Source organism: Calidris pugnax, unplaced genomic scaffold, assembly GCF_001431845.1.
Source record: "Calidris pugnax isolate Ruff unplaced genomic scaffold, ASM143184v1 scaffold273, whole genome shotgun sequence".
NCBI lineage: Eukaryota > Metazoa > Chordata > Aves > Charadriiformes > Scolopacidae > Calidris > Calidris pugnax.
Window position 1 is genome coordinate 5225696 of NW_015094508.1, and position 21391 is coordinate 5247086.

A 21391-nucleotide genomic window follows, 5' to 3' on the forward strand; every position below is an offset into this window, starting at 1 on the left:
TAAACTTTAGATGTGCCATGTCAGCCATTTAACTGTTACGAGCACTGTGTTGCTGACATGAATTCCACTACAGCAGGAAAAGATTCCAGAGGTTCTACCAGGAAGCTGTAGCAGCATCACCACGTAACCTGCCGTGCTCACAGAGGTGCCACAAGTTTCTCTCCCACTCTCCATCACACAGAGAGTTGCAGACCTGCCTTGATCCCTTGATCCTCAGTCTCTCTTGCTTTCTCCAAACTTTAGGCAAATCTTCACCCCTGTCATGCTGACTGTCCAGGCTTTCATCAGCCCAAAGACAGCACGTCTCTCTTGAGACCTTGCCTCAACAGGAAGGGCTGGTGGATAAAAACAGGCTGAGATTCTTATCTGAGCTGTTACAGCTGCTGCCTGTCTGTGGTAGTGCTGGGGTTCACACTCCCTTCATTAATCAACTGAAACTCTAAGGGGAAAAAAAAACCAAAAATTACATTCAAGATCACTCCCTCTATATGCTGCCTTTGTTCCTACTGTATTTGTGTGATGTCTGTTGGGATGTTTGTTGGGGACGCTTGTGCCACAGACAAATGTCCTGTATTACCTTCTTTTCACTCTTTCTCCTCACCATGGAGGACAGCAGACTTGTCTTCTCTGAGAAGTCATCTCACTATGCCCCGTATTATTTATACAAGGCTGAGAACATTCATGGTCTTTCAAACAAAATTCACTGTTTACTTCATTCTTTTGTCTAAACAATTTCTCTAATTTGCATCACACTCCCTCTGTATATTACTGTTTAAAAGTCACAGGAATAAGAAAAAAAGAAGATTCATGCAATTCATACAAAGCATTTATATTAACTATGCTTTTTCTTCCTCAGTTCTTTATTTTAATCCCATTAAATTTCAGTAGGAATGTAACTGAGCTCTTACCATATACAAAATCATCAATGCATGCTCAAACTGCCATGCACGTTTACTGCACAATTAAACAACACAAATGTTTTATGAATCAACTTCATATGAAGCATCATAAAGTGATGGCCTTTTTCTCCCCCACACTCACTTGTTGTGAGTAAAAATGACTGTTGGAGTGGACAGAGTCCTGCAAAAACAACATGACAAAGAAACCATTGCGCACTGCTCTTGGACTCTAAGGACATGTTAAAAAAGTCTTGAATTGGCATTAAAAAATACAATTAAGAATATAAAAAAAAATTAATCGCACATCCTGTCCTTTTGTTGCTGGAGCACACACACCTGTATCATTCTTGTAATAATTTCCTGAAGGTTTCTACTGACGGAAGGTCACAGCCTCTCCAAGCGGTGCATTGCAGTGCCTACTGCTTGCAGGCTTCTCTTAGTAACAAAGCTGAAACATAAGGTCATTACTTCTTCTGCTCACCACTGCTCTATGAACAAATCACTTCCACCCGCTCTGCAGCAGTGTTTTATGAGTCCCATCACCCCCACCCTGCCTTGCTCTGTCACTCAGCTTTAAATTGAACTGCGCTCTTTGGGTCAGCCTGCTGGCCTTTGCGAGGTTTGGCCATTCATGGGCCATTCCTCGGGTCCCCATGGCCAGCAGGTGTGATCCAGAAAAGCCACAGGCTATCGAGTGACTCTTGGAGCATGTCTACTCCTATTTAATCCATTCTGGGAAAAGAGAGGAGGAGTGCAGGACTCTTCCCCAGTAAAAGGTAGCATTAGTGAATCAGGCTTGATTGATAGAGCCTTTCAAGGCCCTGGGACACAAATCTCCTGCAGTCCTTAGTGGATGCTCAAGGTTTCAAGGATGCTTCTGAACAAGAGAGTGTTTGGTACTGTCAGTACCAGCTTGGTTAAGTGACTGAATGCAGAATTTAGTTCCTGCCTCCTTTGGAGCTCACCCAGGGGAAGGAGCCAAGCTGTTTCCCAAAAGGACACGGAGATGTTTTCTGTTAGCCCATCAACAGGTTAATGTAGTAGCAAGTCATGGGGTTCCCTTAAAAAAAAAATAAAATTCTAATACACTGAAATACTTTAAATTAGATTTTCTTCACTTACACCTGTCAAGACCTTCCAGCTGATGAAGGCCTGATACCTTGGCATACCACTGTCACCTGCTAAATATTTTCCAAGTAGCTACACCCCAGATTTTATCCATTTTAAGACACAGAACTATGCTTACGGGGGTCATGGAGGTCATCTTACAACTTCCTGAAGTAGCAGCTCCCTTTTTCTGGCACGGTATATCAAAAGACTTAAAACGTCACAGTAAATTCCACAGGCACCTAGTAGCTACTCCTAAGCTGTAAAACCAGCCTCAGTGGCTGGTTAACTTGTTTGCTTTTATCCTGTGAGCAAACCCTCCTCCCCGCCAGGGTTCCAGAGGCGATTACATGTTTGGACCTACCAAGAGTCCCTGGCGTGGTTGGTTGGCTCAGCTATGGGGCTGACCGCTGCTGCGCTCTGTGAGGCCTTAATTCCTCCTGCATTTTATTTTTAGGTGTGTTATGTCCTTGTCACAGCTTCATTACTTTATTCAATTTGGCCAAAGTGTCTCAATTCCCTTAAAAACCTTTGAACCTATAGCAGAGTTCGCTACCTGCCCATCCTGCCCATCCAGATGGTAAGTCTTGTAGCTAGGTGTCCCAGACTGAGTCAGGCACGCGGCAGCAGAGATCTGCTCTCATCTTTTTCACTAGTGTTCTCAGGAAAGTTCCAAAATGTTGCTTTAATTCCTGTGCAAAAGATCTGTCTCCTACCCTAGCTGATGACAAGAATCCTCTGGCTTGAGGGAAGTTTTGCTGCCTGGTATAGGATTCCTTTGTTTTAGCAGAAAAAAAAAATCAGCTCAGTTTCTTCTGAAAGCAGCCTGCCAATCCTGACACATTACTGTATTTTGACTTGAGGAGTTAAACATGCCTTATGGGAATTTTCTATTTCTGCAATGCAGTCATCATCGATAAAGAGTATATAGGCTCCTGTTTTCTGAAAGTACTTGCGCTGCTCTCTGTTTTAGCCAGCTTTGATTCAAAATACTTCCTCGTGGCATGCTTCAGTAACGCCTGCTTAGAACATCCCCGGTGCTTCCTCACTGCCTCTTCTCTTGGCTTCTTTGGCTGGCCGACTCCTTTGCTGAGGCCAAGGGATGGTCATGCACAACAAAGAGCATCCCACACCTACAGATATCTCTTACGTGGGTTTTTTTCTGTTTGGGTTGCTGATGTGCCTGCCCAGTGAGCAGGACACTGGATGTTTGTGTATCTTGTTCCATAATCAGTTTAGAACTTTCTTGCATTTATTGTAAACACGTGCTTGGCTTCCCCAAGTCATGCAAGAGAAAAGAACACAGAGAGAAAAAAGGAAAAATACGAGAAATATAGGATAAAAGAAGTTTTAACTTGTAGGTTCAAATGGTAACGATAACCATCCTAAACAAAGCTTTCATAATTTCTTTTTCTTTCAAAGAGCTAGGGGAAAGGTGCTTATATCAAACAAGCACATTGCTCACTTCAGATCTGCAGAATGACATTTCCCCTCCGTTTTCTCCCCCTGCAACCAAATCTCCAAATGTGTGGCATGGTTTGGAGCAAAAGGCCCCAGCTGGTTGCGACGGGGCTACGGTGCGAACCAGCAGCTTCAGAGCAAAGGGCAACCAGCCCTGCGGGATGGCTTGTGGGGCAGAGAGCCAGCGCGGCTGCGCGTGGGGCCGCTGCCACGCAGCCCCGCAGGGCACAGCCGCGGGGACTCGCTGCAGGGGGCTCACACCAGGCACGACTTCAGCCGCCCAACTAAACATCACTGTCCCGGCTCCTCCTCCTCACTAAGGGAAAGTCAAAGATTTGAGAGCTGTGCCTTCCACGGGCGGAATTCCAGTTCCCATCGCTGAGGATTCCTCCTGAGAAACAACACAGCTGAAGTCATAAAAATAACAGCGTATTCAGATGCAGAGAAAGTAGATTTAATTTTTACATTTCCATCCACAGCCCAGGGCTGCGATGTCCCTCTGGCAGGGAACTACCAGATCATTTTGCTTCCCATTTCTTTCATTTGGAGAAAATTCCTGCCACTGTTTAACAAAATACAATCCAGACTCAGAGAATTCCAAAAGCCTTGTTGCCTCTCTGAAAATCTTAAGCTTGCAAATATCTGCATGACCATATTTAACTCAAAAGGGGGAAGTCCACACACGCAGATTAAACATACCTTGTCAGTGTAGCTTTTCCTCTCCCCTTAGCACCTGGATGAAGGTAATGTTTGTGAAGGTCCTGGGCTCTGCCTCCTTCTCGATCTACTGGGAAAAAAATTCTTCCTCTTCAAGAATTGCCACAGTCATAGAAATGCAAGTTGTCTTCCAAGAAAACTTCTAGGCTGCTATTCTCAATCTAGTGGAAGCAAGAGCTGCTGACATACTGCTGGATGAGAGCAGATGAGAATCCCCAGAGCAGGGACAGACTAAAACTACTTTCGAAGTTAAAAGCAAAGAAAGAAAAACCCCGCGACTCAGCTCAAAACTTGGTTACACAAACACCACAAGTGACAGAACTGATGGCAGGAAGAAACAGGGAGTGTCGTCAATCACTGCCAATGACATTAGTGACACCAAACCCCTGGAGTTGTGAAGATAGAAGACTGAAAGGACGCGGGGTTTGCAGGCTGCCAGAACTTGGGCTGTGTTCTTGGAAAACACTCCTAATGCTGACCTAGAGAAGCCTACAGCAACCAGAGAAGAGTTTTGGGGCAAGCCAGGCGTGCTCAATATTAGCATGATGTGAATTCCTAAGGAGAGCAAGATCCTTTCTAACAAACCTCTTGTCGCTGCCGGCAGCTCAGGTGGCCTGTCCTTTGCTGTGCAAACCACTCTCCCTGCCGCCTCCATGGAAGGGAATCTTCTTGACAGCTCTTCTGTTTCCCCCCAACCCCGAAGCTCAAACATCTTCGCTGTCCCGTGCCTGTATCTGAAAGTGACACAAACTGCCAGACGTACTTTTGCGGCTGAGCTTTGCTCGTGCAAGACCCGGCGTCGGGGGAGGAAGTGGGTGTAAATGACGCTCGTGTGTCTTTGGTCCGAGGGTGAGCCGCCAGCAGCGCGGCGGCAGCACCGGCAGCTACAGGTCCCTGAGAGATTGTGGCGAGCAAGCTACGAGACCCCCTTACGGTGTGAAAAACCCACTTCTGCCTACAGTATCTAGAGGTATTGCAAGTATCGTGAAGCTGCCCCTCCTTTCTGGCTACGCTGCACAGCCAGAGGAGCGGGCGTGAGCTGAACTGACTCCAGGATCTAACACAACACAACTCTGCTCATTGATCCCAAACGTTTAGCATAACGGGGAAAATTAATCCTATTTGTTTCTGAAGTAAGTGGAGTAAAACAAGGAACTAATGCTACTAAGCAAAAAATAGAGATTTTAAAAAAATTTCTGTTGCTCCGTGATATGTTCTCTGCTTAGCACCATTCAGAGGTAGTGCACATATGCAGCATTACGAAGAAAATGTAAACAAGACAATCTGAACATTGCTTTGCAGAGTCACGTTCATTTCCTGAAAATAATCAGTGTATAGCTGTGCACTTAACTAGCATGTCCAGTTACTGAGACTGAACTGCGTTTGTTGGATGGGCTTTCTTGACGGTCCTTTTTTTTAAATTGTCTTTTGACATCCAGACCTAATCCCCAATCAGATTTATCTTTGGCCTCAAGATCCATGACTTCTGCAATCAACCAAATTAAGCGCTTTTACTGACATCCACCGTTCTGCAGAGAATTAGGGTCTGCAGCAGTTTTCCATTCCTCTCTCTCCATGTGGTATTTCCAAAAAAGATTTTGACTTTGATTTTCGAATGCGGTGTTCACAGACTGCTGTTCAGTAGCCACTTCAGTACAGAATATAAAAGATTTAGAACAAATTGAGGTTTAGCCTGTTGTTGAAGGTAAACTTGGTGTTAATCCCTAACTGGTAGAAAAATGAGCAGAAATTGGAAAATTTTTACAATTGACAACTGAAAAGACACATCCCAAAATATTAATCTTTAATTGACGCATTGTTCATTCTTGCAGGGTTTTCTTTAAAGGAATTATCCTGGGACTGCCACCAATAGCATTAAACGATACTTATTTGTGTTACATCTGGATTAGCCCTTTATTTATTTATATTTTACCTGAAAATGTATTTTCTTAGAGACCTTATAACAGCATTTCTGCATTATCAGTTCATATGTTGTTTTCCTCTTTCCTGGATATGTTAGCCAGGAAAAGGAATTCCTAGTCTGTAACAGACAGATTAATTCACATGTTTTACTTCATCCACATAGAAAAATGCAGTTTCTGGATCATTGAGGCATATGGATTATGAACAAGACACTCCAAAAACTAACTATCCAGACGGGGATATACTTACAAAAATCTTTTATGTCAAAGTTAGGATTTCACAACATAACACGCTAATGCAAAATCCAGTAGCACCTGATAGATTAAGGTAGCTGCTGCTATCACTTGCACATACTTGAAAAAGATTTAAGAAAAAAAACGAGTAAAAGTACATTCTCCAGAGAACAGCAAGTGTACTTCAAAATAAAAACCTGTATTTTTTATTTATTTTTTTTCTTTTTTTTTTTTATGTCGGTGTTGGGTATTTCTGTTAGATTTTTTGGTAAGTCTTTTTTTTTTCTTTACAAGACTGTAGTTGCCATATAACAAGTTATATGCGATGTGATTGCTCTCCCCTCCAGTACAAGTTCATGGTCATATATTCAGGCTACAGTACTCAAAACACTGTTTTCTCATATCCATATTCCCATAGTTTCATCAAAGAGAGATACAATGTATAACACCTGTCTCTGGGAAAGTAATGTTTAAAACAGGCAAACTTATCTTAAAACAGAAGTGGAGAGGCTACAGTAGGTATAGTCACCTAAGTATGAACTTTAGGTCACAATTTCTAAACACTCACCTACTATATGTAAACATTAAAAATAGTCTTAGCAATAGGATTTTATTTATATGTGCACGTATGTCCACCTTATCCCATATTTATGTTTGGCAACTATTTGGGAATTCAAAGGTGCAGCCCTCAGTAATTGTATTATTTAAAAAAAAAGAAATGAAGCTTATCTACTCTATGAGAAAAGAAATTCTCAAATATCAATTTCCAATTTTAAATTTAATTTCAATAGGAAAATATTAAAAATGTGCACATCTAAATTGTTCCATGTTCTGTATATACATATGTGTGTGTACGTATACATAGAAATACTCATGTACCACACATATTCACAAAATTTAAGTGGAAATATTTCTGTCCACTATTTCCCCACATGTAAATGACATCATATCTTTAAAAATGTCAATAATAATATCATTAAAAATAATATTACATTTATTCCATCAACAACTTTCTGTGGTTTTGTTCTTTCTTCATCTTTATTAAGTCCACTGAGCATTAAGAGGCCAGGTTCTCCTTGCACTTCCACAGATGCCAACTGAATGATGCTGACATCACATCAAGGACACATGTGGTTTACAGCAGCACAAGTGACAGGAGAATCAGGCCCAAACATCCCCAAGAAAATTAAAAACTAGTTATATTTGCTCATATGGACCTGATGAAGATATACACACCACCATCTAAAATCCACTGAACGAAAAACATGTAGATCACCACAAAGTTTTCAACCAGTAGCACGCTGAACCAAGCTCCCCCCATCCCCTCAATAAATAAAATAGGTGAGAAAATACCCTAAAAATATGGAGGAAACTTAAACATTGTGTACATTACATACAGTATAATACATGATGGTTTAGCATTTGACCTAAACCATTTTCCTGACTAGTCAGGGGAGACCTGATAAATCACTGGTAAAGAAAAAACCCGGTATTTTAGAAATAAAGCATGTATTTCTAATATAAATGAGAACCTGTGTGTATTATATGGTATATACACACAGTACACACATGAAAACAAACTTATCTTTTCTAGTTTTGAATAGCAGTCTCTAAGTGGAGAAAATTGTGTTGTACAAATTTAATAAGCAGCTAGATTTCATGTTTAACATTCAAATTAATTTGGGGAGCAAACAAAGGTCCGTGCATCTTTGACTCCAAAGTCTGACACTCATTCATACATTTTAAAAAAGCCCTCTTCAACATTACAAGCAATTTATGGCAAGAATGTACTTTGATGCAAGACACATGACACTTGGCTTACCTTTCAAAGAGGTGTTGGTTTTTTTTTAAATAAATCTATTATATAAAGAAATGTGTGTTTGCCAAAAGTCTGTTAAAATTACATCAAAACAACTTTAAAACCTGCTCACTGAGGATAATTGAATTCAATTTCCTGTTTTTAAATATTTAGTTAACAGTTCAGAATATTGCCTGGTGTAGTTTCAATAAAGATGTGATATGAAGACCCATAAAAGAGTAAACGTCTCCATTTCAATTTGCTATGACAACAAAACTTCTAGAAACAGCTTTCTTGGCTGGACAAGTTCAGTGTACGAGTAATCTCTTGCAATAGCTCTAGGCCCTTAATGCAATCTGTAATAAAACAATGCTCCCCATAAGTCATTATTCACAAAACCTGAAATGCATGTGACATTCTGAAAAAGTCTCCTGCAGAACAGGTTAACAGTTAATTGAACATACATATTCGATATATGTATCAAGGCCAGAAAACAAATGACTGGCTACTCCTTGTTATCTGTGCATGTCAAATTTTACATTTAAAATTCTCAGAGGGTTTTTTCCCTTTTTTTTTTTTTTCCTGGGGGACTCACCTTCCATCATTGGTTGGCTTCAAAATATAGTTAAGTGGAAGATAGTATCTCACTGTAATTACATGGAATTCATATGAAAAAGTAAACCTTACATTGGACAATATTGTAGAACACCAGAGTAAGCTCCATAAAGAAATACGGTATCTTCCATTAGATATATATATATAAAAAACAAAAAAACAACCAGCCAACCAACCAAAAAAAACCCCAAAAGGAAGAACTTTATACAAGCAGTTATAGTAGCTTTGTTTCAATTAAAGATGCAACTCTCTCTCACTCCTGGCAAGAATAAATTGGTAATGGCACTGCTTCTCCACAGTGCAAAGTATCCTGAGAAATTATTAAGAACAACAAAATACAGGGCCGTCATCACTAAATTCTTGCACAAAACAGAGCAATTAAATATCTTAAATAAATAAAACAGCAGATAACCTATGTTGTGTCTATCACAAAAGGGGGATGTGACCTGGGACACTGCTAATTCCTCCATCACTGATAATTAGAAAAGGATTGCATTCAATTACTGTTAATATCTTTCAAGTTATCTATGGCCAATAATGTACAAGGAGGTAATTTGTAATTCAAGTTTTTTTGTTTGTTTTTTTTTCTTCAACTAGCTACAAGCTGAGTTCTGAATTGAAATACGACTTAAATTTAAAACAAGCCCTCTCAGAGGAGCATTTTCTAATTTTTTTGTGCAACTTTGATGCAGAGCCCAACACAGTCCTATGAAGAGAGACAGTGCATCTTTAAGCTGATTGGCACTGAAATCCCATTCTCTTTAGCTGCATTCTATTAGCTTGGCCAAGTTATCTCGTAACTCTGTTAGTTCAAATATTTTTCCATCAAGAATTTCTAAAAGTGTCTTCAAGTTATTGCGAAAAGCTTCTTGCTCATTCTGACTTTTCTCCAGACGTTGCTCTAGATCAGACAGCTGGCCTTCCAGGTCTTTGTTTCGAATTTCTACTTCCTTCAGAGAAAATACATAACATGTTAATGCGTTGCCTGAAAAGAGAAAGCAGTCTAACCTCCTGCTGGTATTCGTGTTCTGTTTCTGTCAAATGGTTTTCGAACAAACTTGTGACCCTTTACAGTTTCCACTAAGCCAAAAAACAGCACCCAGATTGCTATTATGATCGTGTGTGTAACTACCGCTGCCTCCATTTTTCAACAATTCATCTGAGGGACAGAAACTTTGAGAGAGGGATAAAATTGAGTCGGTGAACAGCGGATGAGACACACCCAGGTTAGTTATTGCTTCTATCATTCAGAAATGTGCCACCTACTGAAAACAGCTTCTCAAAGGTTTACCTAAGTTCAAGTGTTCCCTGATTTAGACTACATGAATTGCTCAAGGACACAGTCCCCATTAAACGGTCTCATACAGAAACTCATCCAGAACATGGCTTTATGGATGGTGGAGTGGATAGCCCCACTCCTGTACCGCGTAACAGGCCTTCTCACCCTGAAAATTAAGACAGAGACATAAGCCAGCAAGACCGACGTAAAGGTGACATTGACTGTTGCAAATTTAAACCATCTAGTGCAAGCTGGATGCCTTGTCTCGCTGCTTGGTGCCCCAGAGCACCCACCTGCAAGCCCTGCAGTAGCCCAGCCGTGGGAGCAGCCAGCGTGCCGTAGGGACAACCTGTTCCCCCACGGCGGGTGGAAAGATGAAGCGGCAACACGTTACCCAGAGCCGGGGGGATCTGACCCTGAGCAAGGTCAGCTCTGGTTCAGGAGGAGGAGCAGCCCCTCTGCTTCGTGCAAGGCAGGTGACCCGCTCTGCTGTCAGACGACTCACGTAGCATGGGGAACAGCAAACGGACACTTGGTGCACCCATTGCACGTCTCACCAATTCACGCTACGCTTTGCCATTTCAATTATGTAGAACATTTTCCGAGGCAGCACCGGGGCCGTGTGTTTGGTACATCCTGCACCTGTGCAGCCATCTTCTGGGGAACTGCACACTGAATTCGTATTTACATACACTTAACATTTCTTCAACACCTCATCCCTTTAGCTTTGTGTCACAAAGCTTTAATGGGCCCGCTCCGAGTTTGTACAGCAAGGAGTTTCTCCCAGCCACAGGGAGGGCCATTTGGCAGCATCCCTGTGCCCCTGGAATGCAGAGGGATGGGGTGACGTGGCCAGTGCTCAGCGCTGGTTCCCAGCCTCCTGCCTCCCAGGGCCCTGGCAGTAGTGCAGGTGGAGAAGGCACAGCCTCAGGAACCTCATCTCCTCACACCTGTGGCTGCTTGTGCAGCCAAGGGCGATGTCCAGGCTGAACTGGACTAACTCCCTTGCTTCTTGTTTGTGAACGGGCAAGTTAAAAGAGTTTTGGGCACTGGTCTTGAACAGCACAGCCGAAAGCAGGCACTACCCTTTGCTGCCAGGACCAAGAGAAGAATTAGTTTAATCTGTTTAATGCTGGACAATATAGCTGCCAAAGCAGTAAAGGAAGCTAACTGGAAAGAGTATTTGTAGAAAGAACATAAATTAAAATAAATACATGCTTATGTAGCGATTGGCTACCCCACTGCTGCTAGAAACGAACAAGCTAACTGGGATTATCATAGAATCATAGAATGGTTAGAGTTGGAAAGGACCTTAAAGATCAACAAGTCTATGGGCCCAGATGGGATCCCCCCTAGGGTACTGAGGGAGCTGGTGGAAGTGCTTGCGGAGCCACTCTCCATCATTTACCAGCACTCCTGGCAAGCTGGGGAGGTCTCACCCGACTGGTGTCTAGCAAATGTGATGCCCATCCACAAGAAGGGCCGGAAGGATGATCCAGGGAATTACAGGCCTGTCACTCTGACCTCAGTGCCTAGGAAGGTCATGGAACAGATCATCCTGAGTGTCATTATGCAGCGCATGAAGGACACCCAGGTGATCAGGCCCAACCAACATGGGTTCATGAGGGGCAGGTCCTGCTTGACAAACCTGATCTCCTTCTATGACAAAGTGACCCGCTTGCTGGATGAAGGAAAGGCTGTGGATGTTGTTTATGTGGACTTCTTTAGCAAGGCCTTTGATACAGTCTCCCACAGTATCCTCCTGGAGAAACTGGCTGCTCATGGCTTAGATGGGAATACTCTCCACTGGGTTAAAAACTGGCTGGAGGGCCGGGCCCAGAGAGTGGTGGTGAATGGAGTCAAATCCAGTTGGCGGCCGGTCACGAGTGGTGTCCCACAGGGCTCGGTACTGGGACCCATTCCTCTTTTAACATCTTTATCAATGATCTGGTGCACCCTCAGTGAGTTCGCTGACGACACCAAGCTGGGTGGCAGTGTCGACCTGCTGGAGGGTAGAGAGGCTCTGCAGAGAGATCTGGACAGGCTGGATCGATGGGCTGAGACCAACAGGATGAGTTTCAATAAGGCCAAGTGCCAGGTCCTGCACTTGGGTCACAGCAACCCCCTGCAGCGCTACAGGGTTGGGGAAGAATTGCTGGAGAGCTGCCTGGCAGAAAAGGACCTGGGGGTGTTGGTCGACTGTTGGCCGAACATGAGCCAGCAATGTGCCCAGGTGGCCAAGAAGGCCAATGGTATCCTGGCCTGTATCAGGAACAGTGTGGTGAGTAGGACCCGAGAGGTGATCATCCCCCTGTACTCGGCACTGGTGAGGCCTCACCTCAACTATTGTGTCCATGTTTGGGCCCTTTACCACAAAAAAGACATTGAGGTGCTGGAGCGGGTCCAGAGAAGGGCAATGAAGCTGGTGAGGGATCTGGAGAGTAAGTCTTGTGAGGAGAGGCTGAGGGAGCTGGGGTTGTTCAGCCTGAGGGGAGACCTTATGGCGCTCTATAACTACCTGAAGGGGGGGTGTAGAGAGGAGGGGGTCGGTCTCGTCTCCCAAGTCACAGGAGATAGGATGAGAGGAAATGGCCTCAAGTTGCGCCAGGGGAGGTTTAGATTGGATATTAGGAAAAATTTCTTCACGGAAAGGGTTATCTAGCATTGGAACAGGTTGCCCAGGGAAGTGGTTGAGGCACCATCCCTGGAGGTGTTCAAAATATAGGTTGACATGGTCCTCAGGAATATGGTTTAGTGGTATGTTTTTGTGTTTTGTTTTGTGTTGTGTTTTTTTTTTTTCTTCTTTTTGGGGGGTCAGAGTTAGGTTGATGATTGGATTAGATGATCTTTAAGGTCCCTTCCAAGCTAGACGATTCTATGATTCTATCATCTAGTTCCAACCCCCCTGCCATGGGCAGGGACACCTCTACTAGAGCAGGTTGCTCAAAGCCCCATCCAGCCTAATCTTAAACAATTCCAGGGACAGGGCATCCACAACTTCCCTGAGCAACCTGCTCTCCTTTATGGAGCCCACTCCTGCCTTCCAAACCAAGTACTGACAAGTTAGGGTGGGAGCACCCAGGTAAAACTGAAAGCTTTATGTTAGATGTAGGAACTCCCATCTATATTCAGCAAAAGGCTAACTCTCTGTTGATAGTCCTTGCCCTGTATGTCTTCAAATCAGAAGAGCTCCCTTCTTTTGTTTAAATTTCCAGCTTCCATATTTTATTTATATTCGACTCTTAACATCTCTTTCCTAATCCATGTACATTTAGCTTCCTAAACATTTCCTCAGATATACTTTCTCCCACACTTGCTCCTGTTTTATTTTCCCTACCTTATGCTTAAAATATTTAATGATGTATAGGAAGTAAAACTAACTGAAATATGCCAGGAGCTGTTGCTTTTAATTTCTGGAAAATGCTTCTTCCCAAATTTTACATTTCATCCTTATACGTATTTACCCTAGATTAGTAATAATGATTTCTGCAATAGTACTGCATTACAAGTTTGTGTCCCAGTCATGTGCAGCTTCCTATTACAAATCAGTCTACCTCGAAACTGTTGCTTCTTGATGAGAAGAAGTGGAGAGGTGCTCACATAATGTAATCTGTTCCCTATTTGCAGTTAATCTCATCTAATAATGAACTGATATTCAGGCCCCTTGCAAGATGTGTTTTATACTGTTCTTTCAAGCTCTTCTTACAGCAGACATAATCATTTCTCATACGCTGTTTTCTTTTCAAAAAGAAATAAATTATTAAGAAGTTATGTTTGTTATTTGCACTGTAATAATATTTTGTGGAATTCAGTGCAAGGATCCGAATGAAATATGCAAACCGTACACAACAGCTATATTTAGGAATCAGCCATAGTAATAAAAATGTCCTCACTTATTGTGAGAGTCACACTGATCATGACTCACTGATATGTCTTCTTTACATTGCTAATGAAATTATTAACTAACAAGGGCCCTGATGATGCTTAGCCTTCACAGTGACAACATATTTCTCTTCACTGGAATTTGCCAATGATGGATTTCTTATTCATTCCCTGACATGAGTGTGTCAGAAACGCAACACACTTTGAAATAGTAATTTCTCTGTGTAGCACTTTTCATACAGGCTATATTCAAAAATACTTTAGAGTTACATAATCCATTTGCAAGCACAAGAGGGAAAAAATAAAGCAGAAGAAAAAAGAGCGAGACGAACAGATACGGGCCCTGGAGACAATCACCCTGAAAACAGATGATGAGTCAACTAAGTGAACAGATGTGAGATGGTTAGTCTGGAGCTACAGAAGAAAACACCGTTTCAACTGATGTCACAGATGCAGGGTGAAGTGGCTCAGAGAAGGCCAGTATAGTCAAAGCAGGATGATTATAGCAAAGCAAAGACTCAAGATCTTTTAGATAGGCTGCATCAGGTCATTAATAAGCTTTAAGCTTAAGAAAGGCCCCTTTTAACTCAGATCCTAAGTGAGCTTTAAATTTACTTGAATAGAACCATGTAGAACTATTTTCAGAAACTGATCGCCTACAACATGACATATGGACATATATATGCAATACATCCCTTTGGTAACTAAAGATATAAATAGATCAAAATGAAGCTACTGACTTCATAGAAATTTTCATAACAACTTAGTATTTTCTAATCTCTCATCTCTTACTGGTTTCTCATATTCTGCTTGCTCAGGATAGCTAATTCCTGGCTCATTATTACTTTTCATATGATCTGACACTGAAATCACGGCATATGCTATTGCCAGAACAATTTCCAACTTTCATTATAATTTCCCTTTTCAGTCTGTCAGAAAAGCTCCTTTTCAGCTGAAAACTCCCCATTTTTAGCCTAAAGCCAGCAACAATTTTTGGAATAGTGGAATAGGAAAGCTCAGGTGTATTCAAAACAATCTTTAAAGATCGTTAAAAGTAGTAACATGCTTTTTCCAAATAATTTGACTTAAGAATGGGGAAAAATGTTCTTACAATGTGGTTTACAATGTAGATTAAAATGAGATTCAAGGAAGGTATAATTTATGTAATGCATTTCAAAGAATATCTTCTTAATGATTTTTAAGCTGTGGCCTGTCTGATGGGCCGTGCTACCAGCTTGATTTAGGCTGAGCCACAGAACAGGGAGGCCCACGTTCCAGCACTTCTGAGTTGGAGCTATTTAACGCCTGAGTTTCCAGTCCCAGCAAAGCTCTAAAGTCTGAACTCAGCGTTTAACCCACCAAGGCTTGGGTCAGCCTCATTCAGAAGGCAGGCTTCACAGGGGAGGCGTGTATGTGCTGGCTGGTCAGCCCAGCGAGGGAAAGACAGGAGCTCAGATGTAGCAAGGGAGGGTATACTGACTGAGGGCACACTGATTCCAGTAGGCTGAGATATCTGGCTTTACACATAGTAAAGAAACAACCCAGAAAAAAAAATCAATAAAACCACAACGATTGTAAATAATTCCAAGAAAACGTCAAAGTCTGTACTACACAAGAACACTTTGCTTTTTCAGGGCACATTTAAAAGCTGAATACAAACTCATCCCAACCTGATGATACACAGCGTGGCAGTTTCTGTGACACATGAGATCTATGGGAAGATGCTGTAGTGAAAATGAGACCAGAGCTGTCCATGTATCAATGATGGACATCTTCTAGCTTGAGAGTACTCTGTAGACTTGTAAATGAAATTTAGGTCTGTTCCCTTGGGTAAAAATAGCAGCTTGGAGCAGGTGGAAATTTTGATACAAATTCCTAGGGATCATCCCAACCCACCACTTTGCAATGCAGTCTAACTTATGTATTTATCCGGCAGCATCAGTGAATACAGCACAAGTTGCTGATGTGAACTGCTGACTTGATGACCGTTTTTCCCTTCTCTCTAAATGAAGATGATGCACTATAGCTCACCTGTAACTTCTGGGTCAAAGAATCCCTCTGTGCCTGGAGCTCTCTGGCATTTTCGATTTCTTGTTTCAATCCTTCTATTTCCTAAGGGAGAAGAAACAGCCTTGCTAGCAACACATTACCTGGCTTGGCCTCCGTGCAGGTCAGCTGGCTACTGCTTCTTCTCCTGAGCAAGCCATTGCAATGATACCAAAACTGGCAATTGGCTACTGCCCATCACAGCACATGAAATTTAAGCCCTGTTCTCAATACTCCTGAATCACAGTTCCAAACCAGCAATTCTATTGCAAATAAACAACAATAGAGATAAGCATTTTCTTTTATAAAAGTCCACGTTTTCCTCTCCCACACAAAAGATATGACATAATTTTTTTCCTGGAAAACTAAAGCTCCTTGTAATTAGAGAAACAATTTTATACTTTATACTATTAGAATCTTTCTCCATTTTTCAAGAGAAAAATCCAATTTTCATCTCTGAGCTGCGTATTATGTCACTAGCAGCAGGGCTGAGCATCAAAAAATTGCCCACTTTGACCATTGATCTTTCTGTAAGAAGAAAGTAATGAGGTATAAAAATAACAAATCTGGATAAAATAATGAACAGAAGAGAAACCTTTTCTTAACTTATTTCAGGAGACAAGAATAGAAACAGTTAATGAAACTACAAGGTATCAAACTTAAAAATATTAAGTACTTTTACCTGGAAGACCATATTCACCTCCCAGAACTCCTTGTGGAAAGATGTCTCTGCAGCCATCAGCTCAGCATAATTCAAAAGCGCATGTGTACCAAAACGGGAAACATTACCAACCCGAGGCTAATCTCTTAGGTATGAGGGAGTTTGGAAAAGGCTTTGTTATGGTTTGGAGAATATTCTGTAACTACTGTGTCTCTCCTGCATCCTCCTTGGAAACAGCTAACTGCCCCACTGGAGGCATGGAGGGCTTGAGGAATCTGGTCTTATGTGGGGCAAATAATCCTTCATACACAGCTCCTTCCACCTCCTTTTTCCTATCCATAAAGGATGATTCTTGATCATTTTGTGGCACAAATCTGCTTTCCTCCAGGACACATGCCAATGCAGGTGTTACTCCAGTTCCTCTTATTTTCTTGCTGCTGGTCCAGCCAAAGGCAGATGGCATAATAAACATCGTTTCAGGCGGGGGGCTTGGCATGTGTTTAAGGAAAGGGCTGATCTTAGGGACCATAAAAGTCAGCCATATTAACACAGGCTGAAAAACAGATTGGGGTGAAAAAGGCATTGATCTATTGCTTGTTCCAAACCCTACTTTCCAGAAGAAGGAAAGCATGCCTATGACAACTTCCCTTCTCAGGGAGTTCGGACTGTACCAGTGTGACGACTGCTCTGTGGAAACCACTTACAACTGACTTTTGCAAACAGAGATGCTGGGTAAAAGCAAACAGGAAAACGTGATATTTCTTTCTGTTGTTCAGATATCCAGCTCTATATTGAACTGATTTAATTATATACACCGAAAAACATTAATCATTTCACGGAAGCTGAAATAATTTTAGTTTGTAACAGTTATAGGAAATAATATTTATCAGCCATCACAAGCTTAATATTGAAATCCTTTAGAAATGATATAACAGAAAAGCCAAGAATAGATGTTAGCAAATACCTCTTCTTTTTTCTTCAGCGTAGACTCTAACTCCTGTATTGTCTGGTTTAATTCTGTTTTGTGTGTGTGGACTGCATTGGCTTGACTGCTCACACACTCTAGCTCAGTCACCTGTTGAAATAAGTAGAAGCAATACAAACAGAATAAATTTGAACAAATTCAAGGTACTATGACTTCTTTGCATCAGTAGTTGCACTGGAATATACCCTTAGTTCTGGGTGACTTACGCTGATTAAAATGGTGAAGGTGTTCATAAAATTCCTTAACAGATTGTTTAGCATAGAATTGTTGCTATAACTTCTTGGAAACAATAAATGTCACATGTTGCAGGCTGAAAAGAACATTAATTAAAAGTTATACTTATTAATTATTCACAATCTTATGAAAGAAGCTGAACTACCATTTCAGAAACGGTAATGGCTAGATGATTAAACACAGATCTGTCTGGGTAACTAACCTGTCCATCTGACACTTTTTAATATTGTGCCATCTTAATCAACTAAGCCTCAATGCTCACCCACTTCCTAGCAAGCCAATTAACATTTCACAGGCTCAATTTCTGACTCGGCGTTAACAGTGTAATAGCAGACACTCAGCCACCAACGTACAGCTGCCAACTTTTTACTTCCTCTAGTTTCAAATCTCATCTCTCAGTCACAAAGCCAACAGCTAATGGCACAATTTGGATTTGCACAGTTCCTCTTTATTAGCAGACAGCAACCACTCTCCATCTGGATAAGTTAAGATACCTGGCAGTAGTATGCCCTTTTTATTTTATTTTTTAATCAAAGAGATGTTGATATCCTGCCATTCACAAATAAACAACAGTAAAAAATAGTTTCTGCACTGAAGAAATAAAATCCATGTAGCCAGAGTCTATGCAGAAAAGTCTTGCTCATGTACCTCTCATATTACAGACCAAAGTATTTGAGAATTCTCATGCTGCATGTCTGCACAGATGTGCATTAAAACCTTTTGTTTAATAAAAAACTGTTAAAATATTAAAAATAATATTTAAAACCTAATAACTCTTTTTTTTTTTTCCCCAGAAGATACGCACCTGTCAATCTTAGTATACAGCCTTCAACAGAGCTGCACCATCTACCTACAGTAACTAACAGATCTGGCTCAAAAACTCCTTTGAACAAAGAAGTGCTACCCAATTCTGCAGCGAAAACCCTTAGGTCTCCATCTGACTTTGTTGGAGAAGTAGCCCCTCGATAGAGGGCAGGCATTCTCCAGGAAAATGTTATTTCTTAGATAAAAGAACATCTCGAGGAACCAAGGTTGGTGCCCTCCAGCACCAGCGTAGCCTGGGTAGTGAAGCCAGTGTGATGCCAATAAATTCAGACTCTGAACTATTTGTAGGCTCGAAAGGTAAACTACAGAGTGCAGAGAGAAGTCAAAGGAGAAACAAGAAGAAATAAAAGAAAATTAAAACAAAATCCCTGTCAACTTCTCCTTTCTGAGTCAGGGGGGTATGAACTTCCCCTCTGTAACAGCCATGGTGAGCACAGTTCTTCTACTGGAAAACTGTCATTAGACATTTTTGCGCATCAGACTTACAGATGGAGAGAACCGAGATGACAGCAAATTCTTGGGAGAGGTAAGGGGAATGAGAAATGAAGATATAGCTAGGTAACACACTACCCCACACAGCACCCCGAAGAAGTATCTTATTTGCTGGAATTATCCCAAAAGAAATATCAGTGCTCATGGCAAAAAGTAAGAGCAGTTTGCTCAGTTTTTATCTGCTCTGAGCACTACAACTGAAGACGTAGATAATTTTGTAAGTTTGCTTCAAATACACAAAAATATATCTATTTAGATTCCTTGTGACTGCAACAATTGGCACTGTTATGAGTATTAACCACTATAATTACACAAAAACAAACAAGCAGAATTGGGACCCATCAACTAGGATAAACTTAAACCTACACGGTGTCTGAACTAACATCTAGATACAGCAAGAATCACAGAGGCAGAGTAATTTAGGCTGGAAGGTGACCCTGGTGGTCATCTGGTTGAGGCCCCCTGCTGAAAATGAGGCCAATTTTGAGGTCATATTTGGTTGCCCAGGGACTTGCCTGGTCAAGAACCCTTCACTATCTAGCAGAGCTGCCACAGTTTTAGGCAGGTTCCTGTGTTTCTAACATTGAGGGTTTATGTAGAGCACTAGCTCATTCCTAAGTTTTGCCAGAACTATCAAACTCGCCCACCTCACCCACCTTCACTCCATCTGATGTTTAACTTCTTAAAGATTTCCAAGCTCTTCTGCTGAACTGAGTCTTGAATTGGTGGTGGAAGCCTCTATGGACCCAGGCCTACGGCTGTTGGGGAACCCAGGGTCAGATCCCCTCCCACCCGTTGCAAAAGACAGCGACTTTGTATGGTCACCTCCAAGAAGGTCAATCTCTCTCTTAAAGCTGTTGTGCTCAGCAATGCCCCCTGGCTCTTACTAAGCACTGGCACAGTGAGTACTCACACCAAGTGTAAGAGACTCCGCTGGAGAGACAGAAGAAAACCCAGTCCCCAAACCACCTCTGTTCTAGCACCTAGTGCCTTGGAAGTAAATTTTCAGAGGTGTCTCATTCTGCAACTGAGGAAGCCCTTGGACCCGACCTCCACTATTCTCTACATGGTCTCCTCTGGGCTGGTACACACAGCAAGGATGCATGTGTTGGTGCGAGCCTGGAACCCAAGGAAGCTAGTGGACTGAACTGTGGTGGATGAAATGTCACTGCTCTGGGCTACCTGTATTGTCCCTGGCTGAAAACATCTCCTGCAACAGCCCCGCCAGATGCAGGGCTTACCTGAACACTCCCCTGTAACACGATGGTCCATACCAACTCAAGACACCTTTTGAAATTGCTTAAGCAAACACAGCTAATTTTGCTTGAGCAGAGCAGGGAGTGCTCTCACAAACCTTCTTGCCAACATCAGGGCAATTAATCACCAACACTAAAGGGGCTGTGATGTCTTACTCTGGTCCAGCTTTTCTCTGGGCAACCGTCCACCTCTTACTGCTTATGCAAGAAAAGAATGCATTGTTCAACTGTTTTGTTTACTGTTCCCTGAAAAATCAGTAAGTCGGAAAAAAAGAACAAATTAAATTTAAAAAATGGCTTTACTTTAACCGCAGTCTTATTTAAATGCCCATTCCTACAAAGATCTGAAAGGATGACAAATATCTTCATGATGGTATCTTCTTGAATGTACCTATAAAAAAGAAATTCACATTGTGACCCTTTCAAAAAAATCTGTAGAGTAAGATGGGGTGGAAAATGATGTGATATAAAGAATATGCAACTGGAAACAGAAGTAACAAAAGATAAAGCTCTAGGCAAAAATCTGGATAGCATTTACTTGCTCTATTTCCTTGTTTCAAATGGAATTAATTTTTCTCATGACCAGTGGTCCAAAAATCATTAAAAATAACTGTTTATGCATTATGCACAGAAGGCATAAAAGGAAGCTAAAATGCTTTACTCTGACCCTCCCACATGGTATTTTCAGGGACATCTCATTCAGTGTTTCATGTTTAAGAGCAAGGCTCAATCAATCACTGAAGTTTTTGCACATCAACACTGAGCAAGTACCTGTGATTAAGCTTTGCTTCCAGTACAGCATCCAGACTGAAAGAACAGTCTTTGAACAATAACTAATTAAACAAAGTTCTTCTATTGTGCTATTGTAAGAGTGCACTTACTTGCATATATGAAAAAAAGTCAATACTGTCGCTTTGTATTTGAGACTAAAAAAGAAAACAGCAGTGTTTTTAGCCTCTGCTTCTTTATTTTGCATTT

The 21391-nt window shown here is 41.7% G+C and overlaps 1 protein-coding gene across 1 annotated transcript in view; it reads right to left on the reverse strand.

The window, feature by feature from the left end:
* Window positions 1-826: 826 nt before the first annotated feature.
* The window catches only part of HOMER1 (homer scaffolding protein 1), a 74545-nt gene continuing 53980 nt past the window's right edge, over window positions 827-21391 (reverse strand). The window contains exons 6-8 of the mRNA XM_014965018.1: window positions 17586-17696; window positions 15946-16026; window positions 827-9703 (exon numbers count right to left, since the gene is read on the reverse strand). Of these exons, the coding sequence (XP_014820504.1) occupies window positions 9515-9703; window positions 15946-16026; window positions 17586-17696 (381 nt within the window). The 3' untranslated portion in view covers window positions 827-9514. The remainder of the gene's footprint in view (window positions 9704-15945; window positions 16027-17585; window positions 17697-21391) is intronic.